The following is a 20103-nucleotide window of genomic DNA, read 5'->3' on the forward strand; positions in this document are numbered from 1 at the left end:
CCCGCGCCCACCCGCTCTTTCTATCTCACTCAGCGTCGCGTCCGACGGAGACGTAAAAATTCCTGGCGGCGCTGCTGGCCAGATGAAAATCTCACCCCTCGCCGCCGGCTTTCAGCGCGGTGGCACTTTTAATCCGGCTCGATCTCATTTAGCACTGGGTCTTCGTTTTTATTACTCGGAACGTATGGAGGTTTAACTCTATTCCGATTTTTATTAGATTTGGGCCATATTAAAGGCGGTAAGGCACGTCGTTATGCGCCGGCCGAATGTGCGGCCGGATCGGGCCGGCACAATGGCAGCAGAGCGGCCCGGCCGTTCCCGGAAATGAACGCGGCCCGAGCTCGGCCGACGCCGCCGTGACCGCGGCGACAGGAAGCACCGCCAGCAGTCGCCGACGACGCCTCATCGAACCCGCCGCACCGTAATCGAAACGCAGCCTTTTCGCCGCGACAATTTAGCGACAAATGCACGGCTATTTTTCCCCGGGTCAAAGTGGGTTGAATTGGTCTTTAAGCATCCGAAAATGACCTCTCGATGCCATTGCAATTCTCAATAATGGCTCCTAAGTGTGGTCGTCTGGCCGCATAGATTTGAGTCCGGATATTCATTCTTTCTAGGCGGGGCAATTGTCAGTAATAGAATCACCAGCCGAGCTGTTAAAGTTCTTCATTCAGGTCGTTATCGCGGGGTCGATCGACCGCCGCCGGCCGGCCGCACAACTGCCAAAATTATGCCATGATAAGTGATCCGGACCGGCGGGCCCCGGAGTCAGCCGGCGACCGCCATTTCACTTCTGTTATCAACTACGGAAAATTATCACTGTGTGATGGAGAAATGACATAGGCGGTATTTTGCCATAATGCTAGATGCCATTTTGATTGGTGCTTCTCTCATGATTGATAACTATACCAGTCTGCATTTGCCAGCACACTTTAGAGTTGATTATCGGATAAATTATATTCGGTATCTCTCGTATTCCAAAGTTTGTGTCTCACATAGATGACAGAGTGCATGGTTGATGCTCCTCGTACCCAGCCAGGTGACCCAGCTCACCTCTGATGTGGCCGTTCTCGAAGTAGTCTCCGCCGTTCTCCATTCGGGCGTGCTTCAGCTTCATTAGAGCGTCCGGAGACGGTGTCATGGCGAACCCGGGAGCCCGCTTCGGCGGCCGTCCGGGCCTGAAACACACCAAAAACAGCAGCTCAGTTACAGTCCATAGACCGGAATGGGTATGCCCCAGCTCAGTTACAGCCCATAGACCGGAACGGGTATGCCCTGCACCACACCGGAAAATGGAGAGCGGAAAGAAGACGGCAGTTCGGTTCAAAAGAACCGGACGTTGTCCGGCATCTGAAGCGGGTTAGATAAGAGACGGCGATGCGATGGAGAAGTCGGGGCTGGAAGACTGAGGCGGTATCCGGTGCACGGTGGACTTTGATGCGGTGTCCTGCAGTGTGCAGTGGAGGCGGTGTCTGGTGCGTGGCGGCTATTACTCCACCGTGCGCCGGCGGAGATTTACTGCGGCCGCTCCGACCGCACTGTGGTTATCGATATTTATGGATTCCGGCTGGTGGATGGATCATTGCGCGGCACACCATCTCACATGACTGGAACCGCTCCCAGGCGAACACGTTACGGGAGAGAAGCATCGAGACAGCTCAGATGGAACATTTTTACCTTGTTTGGCTTAAAACAGTTGTGCATGACAAGCTCAAAGTCGTCAAACAAGTTCCAATTAGGTGATTTTTCCACGCCGGTATACTTCACGAACTAATTGAATTCCACGCCCCATAATCGCTCACTCGCACCTAGCAAATTACGGCGGCCAGTCCGTCAGTGGGGGCGCCGGCCCGCGTCGGAACAGAGTGGTGTTGTGCTGGGGCCAGCTGGTCCTGCCTGGCTCAGCTGGTTCCGAGCTGCCTTGTCGGCCCGCCCGCCTTAGAGCAAGAGCTTCCCCTGCCGACCTGCCCGGCCAGACCAAGAGCTTCCCCTTCCGGCCCGCCCGCCCAGACCGGGAGCCTCTCTTCCCGGCCCAGAGCAAGAGCTTCCCCTGTCGTCCCGCCCGCCCCAGAGCAAGAGCTTCCCCTGTCGTCCCGCCTGCTCGGCGCATCTCGCGCCGCCGCATTAAATCGTGCCCGGCCGAGCTGTAATAACTCGCCGGCTGTTTACCAGCGGGACAGTTAATCTGCCGACGGCAGGAGTGCGCCGTTTATGTCACGCTTGCGCCATTATTGTCGCCGCCTCACAAGACGCTCGGGCCGGGCGGGCGCCCCTATCAGGCGGCGCCGTCACTGCGGTGTGCAGGAGGGCGCGGCGGTACGGCGGCGGTGGTGGCGCGGCGGCGGCGGTAACGGCGCACCAGTGCGGCGTGCTCCCCGCCGCGCCGTTTGTCAGCGATACCTATAAACCAATCATCTCTTCAAACATGCATGACTTAGGTAATTGGGAGTAGGTGTAATTGCTCGCCGGCCCGGCCCGGCTGCAATAACGACCTGCCGAGAGACGGACGGCCGCCGCCGCCGCCGCCGACTTCCATCCTGGAAATCTGTTTGTTTCAGCCGCTTCCATCGCGTTTAAATGCCAGACCACTCCTCACATAACTCTTCGGAGCCCATTACCGATTCCATCCCGACACTGCTATAACTAGAATCATTGAAAGAATGCCCTTCGGATTCCTATTGTAAGGTGTATGCGTTACGATAATTGTGACTCATATATCAGCTATTTACGACGGAGACCACGATTTTAACGAGAAGCTATTATATTTTTGCATTAAAGACGAACGATAAAATCCAATAATGATGACACGAAAGGGGGAGCCGTCGGGTAATGGCGGGGGTCGGAAGTGAGCCGGGGACGGGTCGGTCCAGTCGGCAGCGCCGTGCTGCTCACTCAGTTAATTAGAGTGTGGTGACGGGCTGGTGAGGCATCCCTGGAATACGGTACCGATCGCAGCTGTCGGCCCGGCTCGGTGGGTTAGGGATAGAACTTGGGAGGGGGCGGTGGGAGCTGGGCCCGTGTGAAAACATCCCCGGGTCGGTATGAGTTGAGTAACGTTAGTAGAGTAACCAAAGTTCAACATTAGTCCACTGCTTGAACACAGCCCGTATCCACCTACAAACTGCCTGTAACGACCTGGAACGACCCGTAAGCACCCGCACCGACCCTGGGTACGGTCCGTACCAACCCGCCCCACCCGTACACGGGCCGTGCCGACCGGAACCTGGCTGATGTGGCGCTAATGCTGCGCTAATGGGCGTCAATGGCTGTCGGCTCGTTAGGGAAGCGGAAATGTATGGACGCGGACTGGACCAGGCGGGCTACACACCGCAGTTTCACCAGTTATACCGGGCAGACGACTGAGCACTGACACGACAGACAACCGACACAACCGACAGGTGACGAGAGTGAACGACCGACGACACTGTCCGTCCAATTCGAGGAGATGCGCAAGCATGATTATCACGGCTGTTAGTTATCCGTTGCTGAAGACTGAAAGTTTCCGTAATATTGTGCCCGTTTGATGAGATGCAGCCGGCAGGCGCATTACAAATAGACCGCATAAGACTTTCATTTTGTATGACGTAATGTTGGATGTTTATCATTTTTGATTATGTAAATTGCATTCCATTTACGTCACGTTGGTATTCTGGGTTCGATTTGAAAGTGAACAACGCTAAGCAAACACTGATCAAGATCCAGCTAAAATAGAACACACGGAACACTTTCCTGACATAACGACGGATGGTTATTAGCATCGGATAACTTCATACGTTGCGTCACGATGCCAAGCCAAGCTCAAACTTCAGTAGGCGGCACGAGCACTGATCAATGTCCATGTTACAAAGCACTGTAACGGCTGTATTCGCCACTTTGCCTCCAATCATGAGCAGGCTGGATGTACATTGCACTGCCGGTGATCGCGTGACAATGCGCAGTGAGGTCTCATGTCTCGCTGAATTTTTGGCCACCGAGCAGACACCGCAATTAGGCCGGTCTGAAATGCTGTAGCGCACTCCTGGCGGCAGCCCGACATGATCGCTACGCACAGCGCCCACCTGTGGAGTGTGCGAGAGTGTGGAGTGAGTGTGGGGTGCGCCTGTGCGTCCGTGGCCGCAGTGATTGCCCTGCGGTCACCCACCTATCGCTCACCACTGTGTAACACGGAATTCCGAGCCCAGAGGAATGCTGGGCTCAAAGGAATGAATCACACTGAGAGAGAAAATGAAGCCGAGAAACGAAACTGATAGATAATGGCACGTGGATTCGAGGCCTGCAGTGCCGCTGCCGAATGCCGGTCATGCAAGTGTGCCACGTTTCAGGTGGCACGTGGCACGTGCGGCGCCACGGGTCGCCGAGTCCGACTGGCGCCCCCAGATGGTGCTGAGCTCACTTTAACGGCGTCGTCGTCCCAGCGGTCTTATCATTTCACAGCAAACTTGTTCTCCAGTCGTATTAAAACAATAAAAGCATCCTAAGTGCGCGCTAAAGCGACTTTATTGAAGCCGTTCGGCCGAAATAAGTGCAGTTTCAGCGACAGGATGTGTTCACGCTGGCTTGTCATGTACCTTAAACCTCTGCTATTTAAGATAAGGATTAAACGTTTCCCGCTGCAGCCAAAGCAGTGTAAACAAGCCATCGGGCCGACGGAGGAAGTGACTGCGCCGCTCGTCCCCGGCGCCGCCTCCGCCGGCACATACCTGGCGACCCGGCGCCTGATCTAACGAGACCACTCGTAAACCCGCCCCGGCCCGACCGGGCCAGCTCTGTGGGACCCTTCCAACACTAACCGGACGACGAGGTGTGGCCAGACCATCCCAATACGATGTCATATGACAAAAACGACCGGCCCGCGGGGACTTTATGGTGGCTTTTTCGTACCGTTCGCCTATTACCAACGCGAGGTGTGTAATAAAACGGACGTCCGTTTCTGGTGTAAAAAAGCCCGGTGAGCTTTTGGCGAGCCATCCTGAAGGGTCGGGTTAAGTAACGAATAAGTCGTAAATGCAGGAAAAAGAGGCGGACATCTGGTCACTGTACAGCTCGGATAAAATCTGGGCGATGTCCGCGCCGTGTGTCCGTCTGGATGGCTGTGAGTAGTAAAGGAATCTTGGCTGTGAGGGGAGAAGGGACGCCGGCGGATAGGGATTTTGAGAGACTGTCCCGAGTGTCCATTGTCCAATGTCCAATGTCGTCCAATGGTGAACTGGACACTATAGCAGCGACACCTTCTTTTGCAGAATTTTCTTGAGTGGAACTACGGGTGACACGATGTAGCCAGTAGCCACATTGGGGACGTTACAGCCTAATCAGATTCCATCAGCTCTGTAATCACAACAGAACGTCAGAATCTCGCTTCCCCACGACCGGTGGGGTATTTCCTGCCCCGTTTCCACCGGCGGTATCCGATCCGCCCCGTCAGCTCCCCGTTCGCCCCTCCCAGTCTGGCATTCGTCAGCGTTTATTTTGTTTGAGCCTGATGCGTCCAATCATCAATAAATGGCGCTCGGTCTGTCGGCGGCCGTGTCAGTCTGTTTACCTGTCGGGGACCGCGGCGGCGGCGGCGGCGGGCGCCCCGCGTCCCGTCTCGTCTCGGCCCGGCGGCTGACGAAGCTGTTCATGTCCCGTGTCGCCCTGACTAATGAGAGAGCGCCCGGCGTGGTGCCGCCGTCCGAGAGGAGCCGGGCCGGTCTCGAGGGTCTGTTGCGGTCGGCGGCGGCGATCGATCGAGTTCGGGGGACGGAAGGGAGCAGCAGCAGCCACTGTTTGGCGCTGCGGTGCGTGGGGGTGCGTGTAACTGACAATTAAGACCATTTTTCTCGGTCCGACACCGGGTGGCGCTGTGTTTTCTCATGGCCTTTGTGGCTAGGTGTGGATGGAGGGGTTACTGGCACTGTGGGAAAATGTGCTTCCGAAACCTGACACCGAGAAAATGAGCTGCCAAGTTTGTCTGATTTACATCTATGTCTTGCAATGTTTTGCCATGCATGACAACTCTGTCAACATAGGGCTTGCTACAACAACGAAAAGCTACAGCACTCAGCAGTTCACCAGCTCGAACGAAACCAAAGGATTTGGTCCATCGCCGCCCCATCCGAGTGGCCGCTGTAAGTCATTCGTGCGTCTCCACCAGACACACCCACCCTCTCCATTTCCAAATTGGTTTCCGACTATTTGTCTGGCTCCTTTCGAGGGTCTTTCATTAATGCACTCGATGAGGAGTATAATTCAGTCCATCCTTTGTCCGAGTGTAAAGGGTAGCCGCACAAAAAACATATTGCGGTGCCCCCGCCTCAGGTTTATAACATTGAGCTGTTCCGTACGGCACATTAAATTACACGCCCGAATTACGTTCCCGATAAAATTACGCATTCCGAAAAGGGAAAAAGTTGCCGGAGCGGCCGGCGTGTGGTGACCAGCTGTCCACTGGCGGTCTAATGTTCCGAGAGGGACGGACGGGACGGGGACGGACACAGCGCACAGTCGGCCCCTGTCGGCCCCCATTAGAGCACTCCTGACACTCCACTGGTCAGCGGCACCGTCTGTCCAGCCGGCAGACCTCCAAAAACCGACCAAATCGCTCCCCACAAAACCAGCCGCCGCGCCGACGGGACCCGCAGCCGAGAGAGGAAACAGAAAAAACGAGCAGGAAATGGGTTTGTCAGGTGCGCTTATTGCTTCCTAAGGTTGGAGGGGTATGAGGTTTCATATTACTGGAGGGGTCGATTTGAGATTGCGGTGATGTCATTGGTGAAATGACGTCAGGAGTCGAAAAGTGACGTCACAACTTGGCTCGGATACGGCTCGTCACAGAAGCACGACAGCGGAATTAAAGCGGATATCGTGGAAAGAAGTCACACGGTTAAAATTCATGACCATGTAAAATGTGGTATTCTTCATGATATATAGACGAGATTAAAGCAATTGAGGTAGACCTGCTTATGTGAGAAACAACATATAAACACTTAAACAGCGAATAAAATCGCACAGAAAAAAGCCCATCTTAAAGTATCTTGGGAATGTTAAGGGCAATGAAAATGTATAGCTAACTGACATGCTCGTAAACGAGTGCCTATTTGGGAAGCTACTGAGTTTTATTTCAATTTTCCTTCACAGTGCGGCTGCCGCTTCTCTAAAATCTCGCCTCCCTCTGCGATTGAGCCGCGGTCGGTCCGACTCCCCTCCTCTGTTCATCAGAGCCGGAGTGACTCGTCCGCTCTCTGATGACCAGCGGTGACATACCGACCATTTCCGACCACCACCGGGCCATTCCGACCCCGACCGGGCCATTCCGACCCCGCCAGAGCCACCGGCCGGCCGCGCCACCTAAACCGCACAAATACGCCCGGAGGAATTTAATTTTTGCTGTAATTCGCCGATTTGTAACCGGCCGACCGGCGGTGGCGGTGGGCCGACGGCCACTCGGCCACCGAGCCCGCGACGAACGGCACGAGCGTCCCGACGCAGACGTGCCCTGCGAATGTGTGTGTGTGTTTGTCTGTGTATTGGCCTGATGCTGCGCTAGGATGCCGTTTATTGACGTTTAACATACTGGTCGCCTCTTGATTCAAAGAAGGAATGCAATATTTTATCTCAATCAGGGATTTGCTCGCTTTTCAGTATATTATTAATGGAGTAAGAAGGCGAACCCGAAAATGTGTCGGATATTGACTTTTTTCAATTAACAGTTATAGCAGGTAGCACGTTTATTTGCCCTCCACCTGACATCCCCTGTCCTCCCGTCTAAACCTCTGTTCCTCCTCTGCCGTCCTCGGACGGGCCTCCCGAGCCGTCGGAGGTCGGAACGACCGGGCCGGGTCGGCCCCGCTCTGATGTATTCGTCTGTTTATCAGCTCTCAGCAGGCCGTCTGTCTGTCTGTCTGTCCGACTGTCTGATTGTAATTGTACGGATTGCTGATTAGGGGCCTCGGCAGTCGTCAGTCATCAGCCCCATCCAATCGGGGGTCCTCAGAGGGGGAGGGGAGCAGGGGCCCGTGCCCCTGGGAGCAGGACAGGGCGTGCGCCTCTGATGACGTATTCAAATGTGTCGTCATACTCCGGCGCGGCGCCTCTCATTTGATGCTACATTATAAAGGTGGCGGGACCAAAGGGTGGTCGGGAGCGAGGGGAGCGAGGGAGGACAATGGGGAAATAAAGAGTGGTTAACTCACAGTCATCGATACAGACGGAGAGAGGGAGAGAGAGAGAGAGAGAGAGAGAGGGGGGGGGGAGACGACAAGGGAAGAGTTGCCACGTACCGAAGAGTTCCGTTCGTTTGCCCATTGAAAGACAGTTCAAAATTTAGTCAGCTGAATCCTGAGCGGTGGCCATTCCATTTCAGTCCTCTGAACGGTGGCCATTCCATTTCAGTCCTCTGAACGGTGGCCGTTTCTTCTGTGGTCGGCGCGGTAATTGCGGACCGGACTCGCCCTCCAAGCCGACACGGCTCTCTCCGTCCGTCCAGCCGCTACACACGGCCCGTCAAGGCGCTAAGTGATCTTTTGTGCGGCACAGAACACTGTGAATTTCTGCGTTTTAGTCGTATCGCGCGGCGGCATCGGACCTGTGAAGTGGCCCGGAATCGGGAGCGCGCTCCGGCTGGGGAGGGGGACGCGCAGAGACCCGCCGACAGAAGCTGACACCCTCGATAACCGGCCGCTCGCTATCGGCGGCGGAGAGCAGATGGGTTGCCGGTCTGCCGAGTGGCTCGGCGGTGCCACACTCGGCCGAAAACTAACGTTTGTTTGAGCCCGGCGTCCTCCGATTGTTCCCCCAGCGCGGCGGCGAGAGAACTGTGTAACCAGCCACGCTCGGCTGCGGCGCGTCAGTTTCGACACCGCTGCGCCTGAATCGCCGCGGCGCGCCGCACCTCGCCGCCGTCGACGGTCGCTCAGTGCGCGGACCGCCCCGCTCTTTAGCGCGGCGTGGCAGGCTCATTATGCGCGCTATCGGGCCACAGTGTGGTTTCACAGAAACACCAGATGCAGAATAACTCAAACGGTTTTTGTCCGCCGGCCCGGAGCGGTCTTTTTAATCGGGCCCGCTGTCAATCGAGCACGTTCTGCTTTGTTCAGCGGCCGCCCGGCGCCTGGTGGTCGGCTTATGAAACGAAAATCGCCCCTTTTTATCTGTCATTTCGCATCTCATGACGCTTTGTGACTGCTGAATGGCTGCAATACAGCTGGGCCGGCCGAAACAAAGGCATATGAATCGACACAAGGACTCGACTGCCGTAGAGCCGACTGTCCCCGCCGCCGGCTGTGGCGACAGCGGCAGCAGTGGCAGCGGCAGTGGCAGCGGCAGCGGCAGCGGCAGTGGCAGTGGGAGCAGCGACTGGGGCAGGCTCCGGCAGCGTCCGCCGCCCGCCGGGGCGGCTGAAGCCGCTGACGCCGTGGGTGGTACAGTGGCGAGCACCTCATTAGGCATGCTAATTTATGTTACCGTTTACCCTTGATAGAGCTATCAAGTGCGATGAAAAGCTCGGATCCCGGCAGGATATGACCCTTTTCAAGCTCTGTGACATACTGTGGGACACTTTATTTTGAGGAGGGCAATGCAAGTCGGGGCATAATTTGAGCCTGCCTGAGCCCGGCCGCAGCTCGGGTGTAAAGGTGCTCGGGGTCGCGCCGGTGAGCCACCCGAGCCGCGGCGCCGCCGCTAAGCTGCGTCAATGTATAGGCTCCAAAGGACTGCCGCTACCTCGGAACAACACGGCCATTATAAAGACACTGTTAATTTATACTTTTTGCTGCTCAGAATGCTTTCAAACGCATTGGGGTTTGCATAGATAAGATCTGGAAATGGTCAGCGGCAAAAACGCCGGGCTATATCTCTCGCTCCAACGCGCCGCTCCCAGTGAGTCTATGCTAATGAGGCTTTGAGTTTTAGGGCTTTCTTCCATTTTCCGGTTTACGGTACAAAAACTTTGGTCGCCCGGTGTCACCTCTGCTTGTAATGAAGACCACCGTGGCGTGTGGCGCCGGGCGTGTCGGTAACTTAACCAGGCAAACACCCCGCTCTGTCTGTGGCAGCCGCGCATTAGCCGAATAATTGATTAGCGGTTATCGGACTCGGTTTTTCTCGGCCGTGAGTGGCGCTCGTGCGAGGTGGCACCCACGAGTCGTAATTTATCTGTCTCCACAAAAACCGATCACTGCTGACAAAAACGCGGCCGCGGGCGAGTGGCTCTGCTTTGTGTGGGTGCCGTGACGCCCGTCTTATCTGGCCGTCTGTTTACATTTTTACCACTGCAACGGGGCCCGCCGACCGGCCGGTAGGAAAATCGATAGATATGAATGGCAAAAACGGCGGATTGCAGCGGCGCTGACGGCGGCCGGCGGAGAGCGGGAGCGGGCTGTCCGGGACCGATCGGCGGTCCGGACAGCACCGTGTGTCTGCAGACACGCTGTCTGGGCTGCCGCCGCCCTAGTGCAGCAGACAATGGACACGCTCGTTATAAACTGACGAGGCGGAGGTGCACCTAAATCAACAGGTGCTGGCCTGGTTGCATTTTAAGCGAAACAAATGCACTCAACAAGCTAGCACCTACTTCTCTTCTGCATGTTTGCCCTGACATATACTGCTGGGAACAACCGTAAGCTTCTCGGTATAGAACAACTACCACATATCTGTGACAAAAAAGGATGCCTAACAAAACTATCCTGCAATTGAGTGCCACGACTCACGAACTATGTATATGTACTCATGGGCTCGTGGACTCTCATGAAGATAAACCGGGTCTCTTCAATATCGGTCGCAATACCAGCTTCTTCAATATGCCCTCAGAACCTCCCGCAGCTCATGGATGACGTCACTTCTGTCCGGCAGGTGACGTCACAACCCTCTCGGGGCCGCCGGGTAAGCGGCGCGGTCGGCCGGGGGCGATTTTTCTGATTATGCTCCCTACCCTTCGTGTCGGTGAGTGGCAGCGCCAGATGGTCCCTCATCCGTCCTCCGGGAGCATCGCGGCCTTTTGTGCGCGTGAGAAACGCGACGCGACGCGCGGAGAGATTGTCACCGAGCGCGCCAGTTTCGCCGCCGGTCGTCGAAACGCGCCCAGAAGTGTTGATAAATAACCGGCCCCGTCCAATGTGTAATCAGACCGGGCACAGCGGCCCTGAAGAGTTTTTAGGAATCGGCCCTGGTTCTAAATGAGGTTAGATTGTGATGAATTGTCGCTTATCCTGCCGCGGCTGTGGGCCAGGTATGCCGTTCAGGGGGACCCCAGATATTAATTACTTGTGCCGAAGTTTTTGTTCATTGTATCGGGCCGGATTCTGTTCGTAATTTTCAACAATATTGCCGTAATTAGCGGTGATCTGGAGTTTCCCGATGGCCGCGTCCGGGGACGGCGTAACCTCCGCCGGGGCCGGGTCTGCCCCTGCGCCGGCCGCAGCCGTGTGAAGGATCAAAGCGCGCTGCTCGGCCGGCTCTCCCCGAGGGAGGATCGCTCTCCACTCGAGCCGGCGCGGCCCTGCCACCAGCTCCGGCCGACTGTCGGAATGATTTAGCGCTAATTCTGCCGACCATGTTGAGTTTGTCGCCGCACACTTAGCCTAAATGAATGGGCTGGGACGGGCCTCATTAGAAACAGGCGACTGCTGTTTGTGTTAATAATAGTCAAATAAACCGTTCTTTTACCTCAAAATATCTTTATTCGGTTTTTATTCTGATTTCTTTAAACGAAATTTGAGTGTATAAGTATCCACACTAAAATACTCATGCATACCTAAGCCTTTTAGCTACCATACATATTACATACCTATACGTATACCTATCTTAACCATGCAGCTGGCAGGAAATCTTCCCAGCCCGCTGTAAAATCCACAGATTCGGGCTGTGCGTCTTTCTGCGCCCTCGCCAGCTCTCCACTTAGAACTAAGAGGCTGGTTTCTATGAATGGCCCCCCGACCGGTGATGGGCCTCGCACACTGTTTGTCTGTTTTCACCGGAGGGAGGCACAAGTGGCCGACGCTCCGAGGACGTAATTAAGCATCATTTATTCAGAGAAAGTAAGGTGAAGTGGCGCGTTTGAAGTTGTCTGAGCGCCGCCGGCTCCGTTCTGACGCGCAGTCTGTGCAGACTCAATCTGGCGCGTCCCGACGAAACCGGCGCAGAACAGCGGTAAGTAGACCTCAGAACGTTGATGGCATATGCATGGAAGCAGGCTTTGTCCACGTCAACAGAAGCAGTATTTTGCTCTAACTTAGGCTGCCATCTGGGCTCTGGCTCTCCTATAAAAACGACGTTGTTTGACAAGTTTGTAACGAGGTGCTGTGACCTGTGTGAAAGTTACATTGAAATAAAGGCAACTATCTTCATCTTTAGAGTTTTGCCATTTAAAGGCATGTGCGGGGTAGTGCTGGGCCAAGCGCAAATATATTCCTTTTAAAATTGTTTCCGACACACCTAGAGCGCAATGAAGCCCACCTCGAAACAATTTGACCAAACAATTCTTCGCGCTCGGTGTCCGCAGGGAATTGGCAAAACTGGTTTGTCTTATAGATTGAGAGCAAATCAAGTACGAAGGGTGTGCGATTGGTCCAGGTCCCTGAGCGCTCTCTGTCAATTGACCAGAAATGCGACACGAAATTGGGCTGGACCAGTGTGCGGCCCTTTTGATTGAAAGCGTGAACTTTTTGCCAAACAGCAGCAGCAGATGTGACCTTCCTCGCTTTCCGTGGCTGTCATTTCTTACAGCTTATTACAATTTAAAATGGATCCAAAAGAAGTAACGCCTCTGTGATGAAATCACAGCGATCTGGTTCACCTCTCTTGCCCTCTCCCCTGCCGATTGGCCACTATGACGCCCGGCTGTCACGCATGTGACGGTCCATCGGCAGTCGGCCAGTGACGGCTGACGTGACGGGGGGCCCATCGGCGCGGGCCGTGCCGCCGTGTGTGCAAACACCGCTAAACGGTGCCGCGCCGCACGGACCGGCGCGTGCCGTGCGCAGTCCACCGGCTCATCCATTACGCACTAACGGGCGCACGGCACCGGCGCCGGCCGATCCCAGTATCCGGTTAATTCAGTAGTGGTCGGCTCCGGCCGCAAAGGGTTCGTGCCGTCAAATTGGCTCTTCGTGCTGCTACTAGAAGCGCCACTATTTACCTTGCGCCCCGAGGAAATGAAAAACGAAATCTAATCACGTGCGTTCATGAATACGAATAAAATGAAGTCAAAGTTTAATTTAGTTTTTCTCGGCGCTGCCGAGCCGGCGGGCATTGTTCCCGGGCCGGTAGCGCGCTGCGCCGGATAGCCGTGGCACATATTCGGCGCGTCGCGGCGCTCGGCGCACGTCCCGGCGCCGGAAACGCCGCCGTTTTTCAGAGCGCGGCGTGCCCGGCGCAGAGTGCAGTTCCGTCGGGCGCGACGTGTGAGAGCCCCGGCGCCGCGCCACCTCGGCCGCTCCGCGCCGCGCTCGCCTCGCGGCGGGCCGCCACCGTCCGGCGGCCGGTCTGCAGCAATGGCCGCAGTCTCCGAAACAAATGTAAACCGCGCCATTATCTCTGTGTAAGGCGCTGATTAATGTCGGCGATAAATAAGCGCAGGACGGTGAAATAATGTTATCCTGACCGGTCGCGTCAGCCGGGTCGGAGCCGATAATAAATTGCCAGTCTCACGGACGAGCGCGGCTCGTCTCAGGTCGGCCGCTCGTCCCGGACGCGTTTTTACCGGGCCCGATATCATGCCGGCGCGGTGCGGCGGCGACTGCCTCCGTAATCGGGCCGACAATTGGCCCGGCATTGATGGCCGATGTCCCGCTGCTAAGAACAATTGGCGCGCGGTAATGGACTAACCGGCCGCCCGCCGGGCCCCAGTGACATTAGGCCGCGGCCGGCCGGGATGCAGGCCGCGCGCCCACCTCCCCGAGACGCGCGGCCGCTTTGATGTTCCAATGGGGGTAATAGCGTCCGTGTTCGGAGGCGACAGCAACTGCTTGTCCGAGATGAACTTCGGAGAAAAATCGCCGTGTCGACAGGACGTTTTTCTACGACTTCTGAACGCACGGCAGATTCAAGTCATTATCTGAGCTAAATTAAAAAGGGCTTGAAAGACGCGAGAAACCGGATGGACCGACTAATAGATGAGCTGGCGTTTACAACACTGAACGTCAGTGTGACAGTGTGTTTAGTGGCTTCTTTATGGTACTGCAATAATTGCTCTAATGAGGTGTAGAGGCCAACGCTGAGTAAGAGATCAGAAGTTAATTGGAAAGAGAAATTAACACACACCTGCACGAAAACTCTTACCTGGGAAAATTCAAAATTTGAAGAAGATGCTGTGATCCGAGCCTTGGCCTACATGGGTAGGGCAACTTTATCGTTTGGCTTGCCAGAATCCATAAATTTTGTGCGTCAGCCGCATTTATATGGGTGCATTCATAAACGTGCTTCCATTCAATTTTCTTTTTTATGGAAAACTTTTTGCATCAATGGTAGACTGAGCCCTCTTTGGAAGTTCACCCCCAACCATCAGTCAGTTTTGAAATCTCGCGATTACATTCGGGGTTCCGTGGGACTCTGCATAACGGTCACACCAATCTACCCCGCATCGGCATACCTTCCGTATGCAAATCCGCTATGTATTTATATTGTCGCCGTGAAAGGCACGCGGGCCAGGTGTTTCGTTTTATCTTCCACTCACCTTTCCCCAAAAAATCGCCGCGGACGCGCCGGTTTACCCTGTGAATTTTTATCAAAGGTCTCGCCGTTTTGGGATTTATTCATTTCTGTGAAAGTGCCGGCTTTTTAGAGAGAGCCGGTGGGCGCACCTGGTGGCGGCGGCGTGCCACAAGGCCGCGCTGAATGCTCTGGACAGTTTCTACAGTTTTGATTCCCAGGAATTCTGACGAGTCACAGGGCGACCGATCGGCCGCGGTCTGCCCCGCGCCGCCGCCGGTCTGAAGTAAAAATCAGCGCCCAGACATTCGTCAGGCCCTCCCCACCGACCCCGTCCGATCGAGGCCCGTCCACAAAGGCCGATTTTTTAGGTTACAGCTGCGCCAGGTGCCGCTACCAAGATCTGCACAATCTATGGCCGTCGTCAATGTAATATTATATTTCATCAATTTTTCCATATCTGTGGAAACACGCGCCGTAACCCTTTGATAAAGAGTTGGATCAAAAGGGGGGCACGAGCGGGGCCGCTGAAAGGGTTGGCAGAGCGATTTTGCCCCAAAAAGGATAAAAGAGCCAGAGCGAACCCACGTGCCGCGGCAAAGGAAAGTGTTACGGTGAGGTTTTGATAGTCGTCCGGCCACAATGGGGCAGATGGCTGCAAGAATAACTGTCGCGCCGTGCGGAGCAGCGTCGGTCTGGTCGGTATCGGACGCCCCATCGGCAGGACGCTGCCGAGACCGGCGCCGACCCACAGCAGCGCCGGGCCGAAACGGCGCCGCGACGCTCATGCATAGGAAGTGGTCGGTTTGGGGTTTGAATTTCGGCTGCGGCCGGGACAAAGCGGCGCGCCGGCGCTGTATCGGCCACATCTGACCCATCCGCGCCGCGTCCGCCGCCCCCATTGGAGCGCCGCGTCCCAATCGGACCGAGCGCCGCCGCCCGTCCGTCCGTCCCACGGATCGTCCTGGAGGTGTGAATGCCGAAATGGGTTGACAGATTTTTTAGCGCGTTTTAGTCTGTCACAATACGCGGCGTCGCGGCCGCTTACCATGAGAAAGGCGGCGCGGTCGGCTCCGTGTTGTCTATTGACAGCACCCATAACGGAAATCTAAATGCTCGCAGGGCCAACAGACGGTGCGTCCTGCTTTCACGTCGCCACCTCGCTCTGGTAAAAAGCGTCCGTCCACTATTCATCGGCGGCGCTCTCTCGGGGCGCGGCGGCCGGGCCGGGCCGGGCCAGTACGCCGAACGGGCTGCCCAGTTCTGTCCATTGGCTGTCCGCCCGGCCACCTCTGACGTCACCGGGCACCGATCGCCGAAATATGTCGGCCGTTACCTCGCTCTCCAAGAGTAATACAGCGGTGCTTGGCGCCGAGTTTATTTAGTTTAAATTGCAATTTGGCGTGCACGGAAGGCAATAAAGCGGCAAAAGTGTCCATCGTGTCGGGAATTACCGCTCCTCTGTGGGCGAACGGGCGAGTATTACCTCTGCCCGTTTTCCGACGGCGCAGTGTAATTGCCGTGTTGATTAAATAGCCGCAGTCAGGGCGCGGCGACGCGCGGCACTCGGTCCCCGATGTGGCCGCAGTCGGCTCGCCGGCTCCATTTTTAATCGGCCGCCCGGTGCCGCCCGGTCGCAGGAGGAGAGGAGACGGGCGGTGGTTGTGGGAGTGCCGTCGGTGTGGCTTCATTTCGAGTCATGGGCGAGCGCGACTGGTGGGTTTATCAAAGACGCCATAGTCCAGTGAGTCCCGCGGTTCCGGTCCGGATTAATGAGCTCCGGAAATGGAGCGCTCAAATGGCGGCGTCACCGAGTCACTTAATGGCACGCCAGATGATATGTAGACACTGGACATGGACATCGCATCCATTTCAGAGCCGGGACCACCCAGATCGAGCTGCGCCTGCTGTGTCTGAAGGACATCCGCTTTATGTCGTATTTGGTACCTGTCATGTTTTTTTCAAGGCGTGACAAAAATCGCAAAATCGTCGGTGTCTTGTCAGACATCAGTGCGCATTTACTAGCCTTCTTACAATCTAAAACCCGGGGTAATTTGTTCCACCATCTTCAACCCAACCCCTACTCCTCCGGTCCCTCCCCACTGATTGTCGAGGACGTCCCTCGCTCCATGCTCGGTATGGTGTAACGTTCCCTCAGCGCCGCCGGCCGCCCCGAGGTGCCCGCCGGCCGCGCTGACGTACCGGGCCGGCCGTGCGCCGCTCCGTTCCCTCAGACCGCCGGTCTGTGCGCGGCAGACTGCCTGTCTGTCGGCCGGCCGCCGGCGGTGGCGACGGCCCTCGCCGTTCTGCGGCGTCATTAGACCCCATTACAGAGCGTCAGCTGGGGCGACCTCAGACCGGGGCGGCCACGGACGACCTCAGACCGGGCCCGCCAGTCGCCACGGATGACCTCAGACCGGCAGGAGCCAGGAGTCCTGGCTCTCTTTCCAACCAACCAGCCACACTCTGCACTGCACTCAGTTGTCAGGCAGTGACGCCGAGAACCCCGCCCCGTGCGCCGTGAAACGCTGCAGTGCTACCGCCCCAGCATCGTGGGTGCGCTGGGCAGTGCGGTGGTAGTCCGGAGCAGCTGAATGAGTAAGCAGAGCCGCGGACTGCGCGGAGCTCAGTGCTGGCAGGCGGGGAACAACCGCCTGATGTGCAAAACGTGGTCCTTTCGCTCTTCTCACTAACTAACTCATCGGCTTCTCCCCAGAACTCTGCCCCAGATGAAGTTTGACTAACGACTCGGCCGTCCGGGGCGGAGCAGTGCAGAGCGGACTGCGGACTGGTGCGGAGTGGTGCCACATGTCCGAATCCCGGGCCGGCCCGGTTTACGGCCGCGCTCTGCCGCGCTGCAGAGCGCCCGGTAATTGGTACCTGTCTGTACGGGCCGAATATGTGGCCGGCCGGCGGCCGCCCGCCGCCCTTTGTGGAGCCTCGGCCGGCAGTAACTCATCACCGGCGATTCCGCTGAAGGCCGCTTTACATTTCCGCTGTGGCATTGCTGCGGTTGAATGGGAGAAAACACGAGCGGCGGCCAGTGGCTGCTGGGTGCGCCGGGTCTGTGCGCGCTGCACCAGGTCTCAGCGCGCTGCGCCGGGTCTGCTTATGACTATATAGCCATAAGCAGCTATAGCTGCGCCGGGTCTGCACGCTCTCTCTAAGTTAGGGAGCTGGTGGGTCTCTCAGCTAACCAGCTGGTCGTTGAAGCAGGTGCGTGCCCAGCTGAACGGACCTGGCAGCAGTGGAAGAGGCGATAGCCTCAGCAGCATCGGCAAAGCTGACCGCGCTACTGGTGGTCAGAGCCCAGGCAGCACGTTATCAGAGCACACTGAGCGGGATGCTCACGCTGCAAAGTCGCCGGCGAGTCACTGCAGCGCCACGCCGTGATGATAGGAGAACGGTGTGATATGGAAATCAATACTGACTGCTTCATCAGAGTGGTTACCTACTGTTCAGAGTTTTCACTGTGCAGTCGCTAAGCAGAGCTGGCTGATATTTGCCAGAGCAGTGGAAGTAGGATGATTGATCTATTCGCAGCTGACTGGCGCATGTGAAAAGGTGGCACGTGGCTGGCGCACGGTGCAAAGTTAGTTCGTCTTCCAACAAGGGGTTGATAACTAAGAGCGTATGGACTTCCCGGGATTGCAAGGGAACTTAGAACCACAGTTACTTTGTTGGGCACTTCATATCCTGAGAGTTTAGCTTTTCACTGGAAACATATAGGTAGGTACATATCTGCCGTTTTGGAAAAGTGAATAAGTCGAATGGTGCTTCCTACATATGTCTTCCTTTTTTAACCAGAAAGCAAACGCTCTTCTGTAGCACCGCTTGTACCAAGCAGCGTGTGACATTGTTGCGTCAGAATAATATTTTGAAGTTCATTGGATATGGATAATCAACCAGTTAGTTTACTTTTACGTTAAAATAGATGTAATTTGGTAACAGCATCAACGTCATCATTTAAATTCCGAGCACCCTCATAGGATGTTACATCTTGAACATGCTTGAATAAAATTGCATTAAATAATACCTGGGATTGTGGGAGATGGTGAACTTTCCCTCTTAGCTGAACAAGTGCACGCATCTCATGCATTGTTAATGCCTTTAAGTTATTATATTCAGCATGACGGGCAATGCTGCCTATCGAACCGAAATGGCAGGTAGTGGATACCATAAAAATAGGGATGTTTTTTTATTGTTACAAATAAGAAATAAGTACCGCTATTTATTTACATTTGTAGTTTTATATATCATATTTCGACGAAGGAACGAGACTGTATGAATAAAAATACCTAATCCTGGCATTTTGATCGTTGCCTATCATATACCTAAGTGTTGAACAAAGGATCACATGATAATACATTGGCCGTAAAATTAAGCAACAGTACCTACTGTACTATTTATCTAACTTTATATGGATCTGTAAGCGCCTTCAATTGGTTCGTCCTAAAACTTTTCGAAATTTTAAATTCTAAATTTTGAAATGGATGGAAACCGTCAGATACGGGCGCCGGCCGCCGCAGAAGGCTCGTGAGCTGCTCTCGCCCCTCCCCCATCGGAATAAATACCCAAACGGCAGATAGACGGAGACGAGGCAGGGGACAACGCATGCGCGGCAGCAATAAGAGCGGCAGGTTTGAGCCGCCCCACCCATAGCTGGCCATTTAATAACGTTGGATTAAGTCCGCAGCTGAATCGCTGTGCGGAATTAAAATGATACCCGCCTTGTAGTACAATCAAAATGTCAATAACGCTGATTGCTGTGTCGTTTTAATAAAAGGATCGACCGGGCGAGCCATACGCGTACCGAGCGGCTCATAATTGGCTTAGGATTTTGGCGTGGTATTGCCCGCCCCAGTCGATACGGTAAAACACAATCATCTCGCTCGAGATAGGTAGGTATGCGGACGAGCTGCCGGCCGGTGGGGGTCAGCGCAGCTCCCCTCCGCTCGCAGACGCACGCGCGTGGCCGGCCAAGTTGCGCCGTTGAGCGGCAGCTGCCGTCTGTCGTATATCGTAATTAGGCACGGCCGAACGGCGACGACGGCACCGGCAGCCGGCGGCAGAGACAACCGACACTCATCAAGACGCCTCGCCGCTCTCCGCCCGTCGTCGCCTAATTTCAAGAGTTTGAAATGAAAACAACACTGGCGAGCGGGCGCTTCCCTTTGTCGATGCCCGGCCCTGCTCGTGTTATTCTATCTTTGGTCCCCGGCTACCCCAGTTATATAATTTCGTTTTTTGTCGGCCAGGTTCCCCTCGTTGGTCGCGGGGATGGGAGTTTTATTCGCCCCCTATCCATCCTTAATCAGCATATTCTAGTTGCCGGCTGTCATAACGGACAATGGATGGCGTTCGAAACTCTTTAGCCGATCACGTGTCGGCGAAAAATGAGGGGACGATTGTTCCGAGTGCATGGCATTGTGCCGCCACGACTGCGTTTGTGAGTGGCAGGGGCCCCGGCGAGCGGCGCAC

At 55.6% G+C, this 20103-nt stretch overlaps 1 protein-coding gene across 1 annotated transcript in view; it reads right to left on the bottom strand.

The window, feature by feature from the left end:
- The window catches only part of LOC122381822 (dachshund homolog 1-like), a 62329-nt gene that overhangs the window by 37635 nt on the left and 4591 nt on the right, over positions 1-20103 (bottom strand). The window contains exon 2 of the mRNA XM_043366509.1: positions 1054-1178. Coding sequence (XP_043222444.1) covers positions 1054-1178 — 125 coding nt within the window. The remainder of the gene's footprint in view (positions 1-1053; positions 1179-20103) is intronic.

Source organism: Amphibalanus amphitrite, unplaced genomic scaffold (assembly GCF_019059575.1).
Source record: "Amphibalanus amphitrite isolate SeventyFive unplaced genomic scaffold, NRLGWU_Aamphi_draft 000011F_arrow, whole genome shotgun sequence".
Taxonomy (NCBI): Eukaryota; Metazoa; Arthropoda; class Thecostraca; order Balanomorpha; family Balanidae; genus Amphibalanus; species Amphibalanus amphitrite.